Source organism: Idiotropiscis lumnitzeri, chromosome 13 (assembly GCF_059441095.1).
Source record: "Idiotropiscis lumnitzeri isolate Australia: NSW breed Sydney's pygmy pipehorse chromosome 13, RoL_Ilum_1.0, whole genome shotgun sequence".
NCBI lineage: Eukaryota > Metazoa > Chordata > Actinopteri > Syngnathiformes > Syngnathidae > Idiotropiscis > Idiotropiscis lumnitzeri.
Genome location: NC_142403.1, coordinates 1,176,818 through 1,185,023, shown reverse-complemented (window position 1 = coordinate 1,185,023; position 8,206 = coordinate 1,176,818). Strand labels below are relative to the sequence as shown.

General features: G+C 45.2%; 1 protein-coding gene across 3 annotated transcripts in view; it reads right to left on the bottom strand.

Moving 5' to 3' along the window:
- rfc4 (replication factor C (activator 1) 4) overlaps nt 1-8,206 on the bottom strand; it is a 34,122-nt gene that overhangs the window by 10,621 nt on the left and 15,295 nt on the right. For all 3 annotated transcript variants that reach the window (XM_088313580.1, XM_088313581.1, XM_088313582.1), the window contains exons 5-8: nt 7,969-8,088; nt 7,696-7,839; nt 7,502-7,622; nt 223-348 (exon numbers count right to left, since the gene is read on the bottom strand). In XM_088313580.1, the coding sequence (XP_088169706.1) occupies nt 223-348; nt 7,502-7,622; nt 7,696-7,839; nt 7,969-8,088 (511 nt within the window). The remainder of the gene's footprint in view (nt 1-222; nt 349-7,501; nt 7,623-7,695; nt 7,840-7,968; nt 8,089-8,206) is intronic.

Here is an 8,206-nt window from a genome sequence, read left to right as displayed (position 1 = left end):
TATACATATATATATATATAAGCATATATATATGCATATATATATACATATATATTAATAAATAAAGGTTTTAAGATGATAATTTAACCACCAAAAGGTTTATTTCCTTGACTTCCTATAGCAAATTGTGTATTCCACATCATGCAGCTGATAATTATTGATCTTTCTGTCTTATATTGTGACAACATAAGAGCAAGAAAAGCTAAAAAAATCACATCTCACCCCAGCAATTTCGAGGACAGCAAGTTCTGTAATCTCATTGTTGACATCAAGGCGTGCAGCACTCTGGAGGAAGGTGATGGCTTTCCGCAGGTCTCCTTCTGACACCTTCACCAGTGCTAATACACTCTAGATGGGTAACATCAAATAAAAAAAGAAAAGTTAAATCAACTTTAAATATTAGCACAGGCGATACTTTGATAATGTCACTGGGAGTGAGATTGATAATCTCAATAATGATTTCAATGATGTTAAATGTGCTCGACTCCGTGGCATCAATTAGACTTGAAACACAACCTAAGAGGCTTACTCTGTGGTTTACAGATGAAACGAGCATACTTAATCATGTAGAAATCTTGAGTGCAAAGAACGTGACTACCCTCGAGGTCTTCCGTGAGGGATGGTGCGATATCTTGCTGAGCCACAAAGCTTTTTTTTTTTTTGCTAAAACCAATTTATCTAGAATAATAAATATTCATAAAAATAACCTGAAATAATGATATGGTAGCAAAGGTAATTCAACAGCAGTCAACCTCCATATGATAATCTTACTCAGCTCATGATTTCATGCAATTTTTTATTCAGAAGACTCAACTAATTAAGGTTGAGATTCAGGATACAATTTCTAAAACCCAGTCAAATCCTGTGATTACTGACATTTATAGGGGTAATAAAGCTGAGAATGGCCGGTCAACCATCTCTTATTTTAAAAAGGTATCTCTTGAAGCTTTCCAGCAAGAGGCAGGGACCTTGGCACTCTGATTCCCGTCTACAGAAACTAGCTCTTGTGACATGGAATGTCACCTCTCTGGCGGGGAAGGAACCTTAGCTGGTGTGCGAGGCAGAGAAATTCGGAATAGATATAGTCGGGCTCACCTCCACACAGAGCTTGGGCTCTGGTACCAGTCCTCTTGAGAGGGGTTGGACACTCTTCCACTGTGGAAGTTGCCCAAGGTGAGAGACGCCGTGCAGGTGTGTGCAAACTTATTGCCCCCTGGCTTGGTGCCTGTACATCCGGGTTCACCCCGGTGGACGTGAGGGTAGCCTTCCTCCGCCTCAAGGTGGGGGGACGGGCACTGACTGTTGTTTGTGCTTATGCACCAAACAGCAGTTCAGAGTACCCACCCTTTTTGGAGTCTTTGGAGGGTGTGCTGGAGAGCGCTCCCCCTGGAGGCTTCCTCATTCTGCTGGGGGACTTCAATGCCCACGTGGGTAATGACAGTGAGACCTGGAAGGGCGTGATTGGGAGGAATCTGAACCCGAGTAGTGTTCCGTTACAGGACTTCTGTGCTCATCATGGATTGTCCATAACGAACACCACATTCAAACATAAGGGTGTCCACATGTGCACTTGGCACCAGGACACCCTAGGCCGCAGTTCGATGATCGACTTTGTAGTCGTGTCATCGGATTTGCGGCCGCATGTTTTGGACACTCGAGTGAAGAGAGGGACGTAGCTGTCAACTGATCACCACCTGGTGATGAGTTGGCTTTGATGGTGGGGGAAGATGCCGGTCCGACCTGGCAGACCCAAACGTATTGTGAGGGTCTGCTGGGAACGCTTGGCAAGATCCCCGGTCAGAAAGAGTTTCAACTCCCACCTCCACAGGGTTCGAAGTTAACTTTAAAAACTGCTTGCCCATAGGGAAAGTGCCACTAAAATTTGCCTTGCCCGAGTGGCCAAATTACTTGCCCAACTTGGGCAAGTGACATTTTTTTTTCTCTTGCCCTTAGATTAAATTACCTTGCCCTGAGTGACTTTTTGTATGACAAAGTGTCTAATTACAAATTGCATTAATTTTTTGTTCGGACAGTTCCAGCCTAGAAAGAATTAAAAATATGTTACAATCATAAGGGTTGCTTATATAAAAATGTATCATGTATTAACACATTAATTAGGTCTCTGATGACCCAGGATTATGTTATTCCTTCATGAGTTCTATGTTGCAGACGTTGCAGGCATTAAGAAACAGTCAATGAAGCATATGTCCGTAAGGAGCTGGCAGGTAGAACTGATCCTGTGAAAGCTAGACTAAGAATAAAATGTTTATGGTGGTAAAATGTGTGCCACAAATGTAAATAAACATATAATCTGATAAACATAAATTAATCTTGTTTTCATCATCAACCATGAAACCCTGCTCACAACAGCATGTATCATCCTGTGCAGTTATTGAAAATGTTAATTGTAGTTTTAATAATTAACCAATCTGCATGTTAAATTGGGAAAATGATATTACATCAATCCAGATTATCAATTTTAAATCCAGGAGAGCCTATTAATTGAGTAATCACATGAGTAAATTATGAGTGTGGGAAATTTGTGTATTCCTTTAAGACCAGTGCCTGTGGTGCTGCCTCCATAAGTTTCATAGCATAAACAGAACACAGTCACTGACACTATGTCAGGTCACATCATGGAGCTAATGAATTAACAGCCAATAATCAAATATTACTCCCTTCCTTACTCACAACTGAATTGTCGACTTAAAAATATTCGAGCTATTTTAGTCATGTCAGAGGAATCCGAAATGTTCGGATTTGAACGAACTCGTCGCCACTTGAAACATGCGCAGAAAGATGCGCAGAAGGAAAGAAAACTTCCGGCTGTCAATTTTCGGCCGAAATATCGTAGGTTTTTGTTGTGTTTTTCACACTTCAAATGAGGATGCAACTACAGCGAGTTCCAATACTGCGGGATTTATTGACGTTCACTTTAACTCGACATTCACTGAACTAACTGATCCCCGTAGCACCCGCCCCTTTGCCCCCGATAAGGCCAATGGACCATACCACAACATAAGGGGGTGTCTGGGTTAAACCATCACCATACAGTGACTACAAACAGATCACACCACAGTTTTCGTCGAAATTAAAGATATTTGGCTGCTTTAAAAAATGCTTGCCCGGTCGGGTAAGTTGCCCATAATTTTACCTTGCCCGTGGCCAAATTTCACTTGCCCCGGGCAATCGGGAAGCGGTTAACCGCGAACCCTGCTCCAGCAGAACTTTGACCACGTTCCCGGAGAGGCGGGGGACATTGAGTCAGAGTGGACCATGTTTCGTGCCTCCATTGTGGAGGCAGCCGATCGAAGCTGTGGACGTAAGGTGGTCGGTGCCTGACGTGGCGGCAACTCCCGAACTCGCTGGTGGACACTGACGGTAAGGGATGCTGTCAGGCTGAAAAAGGAGTCTTATCGGGCCTTTTTTGCTTGTGGGACTCCTGAGGCTGCTGACAGGTACCAACTGGCCAAGCGGAATACGGCTTCTGTGGTTGCCGAAGCAAAAACTTGGGTGTGGGAGGAGTTCGGTGAGGCCATGGAAAACTACCAGACGGCTTTTAAGAAATTCTGGTCCATCATCCGACGTCTCAGGAGAGGTAAGCAGTGCACCATTAACACTTTTTATAGTGGAGATGGGGTGCTACTGACCTCAACTCGGGACGTTGTGAGTCGGTGGGGAGAATACTTCAAAGACCTCTTCAATTCCACCGACACGCCTTCCATTGAGGAAGCAGAGCCTGAAAACTCTGTGGTTGGCTCACCTATCTCTGGGGCTGAAGTAACCGAGGTGGTTAACAAGCTCCTTGGTGGCAAGGCCCCGGGGGTGGATGAGATCTGCCCGGAGTTCCTAAAGGCTCTGGGTGTTGTGGGGTTGTCATGTTGACACGCCTCTTCAACATTGCATGGACATCGGGGACAGTGCCTCTGGATTGGCAGTCTGGGGTAGTGGTTCCCCTTTTTAAGAAGGGGGACCGGAGGCTGTGTTCTAATTATAGAGGAATCACACTCCTCAGCATCCCTGGTAAAGAGGAGGGTCCGTCGGGAGGTCGAATCTCAGGTCCAGGAAGAGCAATGTGGTTTTCGTCCTGGCCGTGGAACAGTGGACCAGCTCTACACTCTCTACAGGGTCCTTGAGGGAGCATTGGAGTTCGCCCAACCAGTCTACATGTGTTTTGTGGACTTGGCGAAGGCGTTCGATCGTGTCCCTCAGGGAGTGCTGTGGAGCGTGCTTCGTGAGTACGGGGTACAGAGCCCCAAGATACGGACAGTTCGGTCCCTGTACCACCGGTGTTAGAGTTTGATCCGCATTGCCAGCAGTAAGTCGGATTCGTTTCCAGTGATGGTTGGACTCCGCCAAGGCTTCCCTTTGTCACCGATTCTGTTCATAACTTTTATGGACAGAAGTTCTAGGGGCAGCAGAGGCAACGGGGGGATCCGGTTTGGTGACCTCAGTATTGCATCTCTACTTTTTGCAGATAATGTGGTAATGTTGGCTTCCTCAAGCCGTGATCTCCAACTCGCACTGGAGCGGTTCGCAGCTGAATGTAAAGCGGTTGGGATGAAGATCAGCACCTCCAAATCTGAGACCATGGTTCTCAGTCGGAAAAGAGTGGCGTGGCCTCTCCAGGTTGGGGAGGAGATCCTGCCCCAAGTGGAGGAGTTTGAGTATCTTGGGGTCTTGTTCACGAGTGAGGGGGGGATGGAGCGAGAGATCGACAGGCAGATCAGTGCAGCGTCCGCTGTGATGCGGACGCTGTATCGGTCTGTCGTGGTGAAGAGGGAGCTGGGCCAAAAGGCAAAGCTCTCGATTTACCGGTCGAGCTACGTTCCGACCCTCACCTATGGTCACAAGCTGTGGGTCGTGACCGAAAGAACAAGATCTCGGATACAAGCAATGAGTTTCCCCCGCCGGGTGTCTGGGCTCACCCTTAAAGATAGGGTGAGAAGCTCGGCCATCCAGGAGGGACTCAGTGTCGAGCCGCTGCTCCTCCACGTTGAGAGGAGCCAGATGAGGTGGCTCGGGCATCTGATTAGGATGCCTCCTGGACGGCTCCCTGGTGAGGTGTTCCGGGCATGTCCCAACGGCAGGAGGCCCCCCGAGGACGACCCAGGACACGCTGGAGAGACTATGTCTCCCCAGTTGGCCTGGGAACGCCTGGGGATCCCTCCGGCAGAGCTGGAAGATGTGGCTGGGGAGCGGGAAGTCTGGGCTTTCCTGCTGAAGCTACTGCCTCCGCGACTCGACTCCGGATAAGCGGCAGATAATGGATGGATGGATAACTTCTTCAGTCAGGATTTAGCGATTACTCTACTGAGACTTGGCTAAAGTGAAATTCTAACAATGGACTCAGACACCTCATCAATACTATTATTACTCGATCAAAGAAAACTGTATTGAATTTGCAGTTCAAAAGCAGCACTATTAGGGTCCATTGCTTCAGAATGCTCTACCCATGGATATTAGAATCAGAATCAGAATGCATTGTGTCTCGGGGTGCTGGAGCCGATTCCAGTAGGCGGGGTACACCCTTGCCAGCCAATCGCAGGGCACACAAAGACGCACAACAATCTGCGCTCACACTCATACCTAGGGGCAAGAAAGAGAAATGTTTAAATGTTTAAAACAGAGGTATTCAATTAAAAGTCACAGAGGTCCACTACGAAAATTTCTTCCAATTAAAAGGTCCGAACCAAAGTCCAACTTCCCTTAATGCCTAGCCTATGTTCACATTTTTATATAGTTTCAATATTTAGTCATTTTCAACAGAGCGCACTTATATACTAAATATTTAGCAATGTTCCCATTAAACACCTTTGCCAGTCAAACAAATATAAGGCGTTTATTTCACATTCAAGAAAAGGTGGCTCCGGGAATTTAAGGGTGCCACTTCCAGAAAAAAACCTCCTGCAGAAATATATCAAGTGCTAAGCATTGAGTTAACATCTTTTACCTTTTTTTTTTTTTTTAAATCAAAGAGTTATCAGCCTAAAAAAAAACGGAAAGCCTAAGTAAACCAGGTCAACATGTTCAGTACACAATCAATAAAAATGGCTGTCCTCATGAAAAACTAATTCAAAATGAGCTTTGACACCACTTTTTCTTTTGAATATTTTTTTTAACTTCTCTTAATGAGAAAAATTAGTTTGTGAATGCCCTACCAATGACTTAAATCTGGGTTGGAACGGAGTCAGGGCCATTGGGATTTGGTAGATTATTTCACACATCTGGGCTTTGTGTTTTCCTTTAAATAACGTTTGTGCAACCACATTTAAGCACTCCTTCACAACTTCCCCATCACTTGAACGTTTCCCCAAAATCCATGATACTTTTACTGAATATTCGTCTGCATGCCGCTGGGATGTAAACGAAAATGTAAAAATCTGTTGTACTGCACTCGAAGATCGATGTTTTTGCGTGCGCTCACCTCAAACGTCAGCAGATAACTGCACAAAAGGGCGGTGCTTTGTTTTGTAGTGGCGCTTCGCAATGTTGCGACGGTTTCGGAGCGTATGATGCACACTGGTTTTGAATTGGCTGCAGCCAGAACGAAACTAAATTTCTCCGTCCATTCATTTAAAACAAGAAGCATTGACCTCGCTAACTTTTTAGCAAGGCATACTGTCAGCAGCACTCTTTTCCGGTCTGCTGCGCAATTGGCAGTGGATCTAAACAAAAGATTTGATTGGCTCAAATCAGTGACGCCTTTTCCGTATTTACTAGAATTGCAGCGTCAACGTTTGCGAATGCGCCCTGAAAAAAAATCATCAAAGATTGGCCATGGGTCCGGTCCGAATCATCCCGCGGTCCGCCATTTGGTGATGCCTGGTTTAAAACATGACTGAAGACTAATTTCAATGCTCTTGCATTTGTTTGAACTGCTTGTTGGCCAGTTTGACTCCTGCTTCTGTTCTCTGTTGCATTTAGTGAAACAACTTGTTGGCCTTTTTAACTGCCAGCTGCCTCGCCTCCTCAGCCTATTTCTTATTCCTCCTCCGGAACCTTGTTTCCTCTGTGTCTGCTTTCGTTTGTGTTGCCAAAGTATCGCCGGAGGAATTTCGTCAGAGAGAAGCGATACCTCCGCTGGCTCTAGCAGGAAACGACTCAGCCCCTAACAGGTACTGCTGTGAGCGAGCCGACCTGGCTGGGAGGTGAATGGCTGTTCCAGTTGTGAAAAAAGTAAATTTTACGGGCCATAAACCACCGATCGTGACCCATAAAGAGGTAAAATAAAGCACCGTTGCCATCAAAATTCTGACAAGACCTCACAAGTCCACAGAAACAATCTACGACATACAAAAGTTACTAAAAATCTCTGAATCAGAAGTTCTGTCGTAGTCACTCGCTGTGCAGAACAGCGGCCACTTTTGCTTTTAGAAAAAGCTCGAATGCAATTTTTCATCTTTGTCTCATTTTCTATTAGTGTAACTATACATTCTAATGGCTTCGTACATAATTCTATTCATTTAAAGTTCGATCATTCTTGCTTTAATACTATTACCTCACGTGTGTATTTGAGTTTCTCCTTCTCACAGATCTCTAGCAGACGCTTTTCTTGTACCTGGTCAGCAAGAGGCTTAAAACGAAACTTGGAACATCTGGATGTTAAGGGCTCAATGATCCTACAAAATACACAGACACACATAAAAATGGACGTTGCTTATTTGTTCGGCTGCCATTAAGTGGTGTGCTCACCTGCTGATGTAGTTACAAATGAGACAGAAACGTGTAGTGCGGGACTCCTTTTCCATTGTCCTTCTGAGCGCAGCCTGTGCTGGTGCAGTCATGGAGTCAGCTTCATCCAGAATGATGATCTTAAAAGGAGGAAATGGCTTCCCACTACAAAGGCAAGACACATGAAGCTTGTTCAACTCAAAAGGGAAGGCTCAAATAATTGGTGACAAAAAGGTTTAGATTTCTTTTTCTTTTTTACAGCCAAGTCCGAAGAACTTATGAATTCATCCTTACTCTGGTCGAGTCCCTGCAACAGTAAGCTGAGCAAAGTTTTTGACCTTCTCCCTAATGACCTGAATGCCCCTTTCATCTGAAGCATTGAGCTCAAGCACCCTCTGCTTGTAAAGCTCTGGACTGGATAGAGGAGAGAGAAGATAGATCAGGATAACACAAAAAAAACGTCAGTCAACACAAAAGAGTTGGTTTTCAGATCCCACTAATTGCAATGATTGTTGATCCCTGCAAGCAGCAT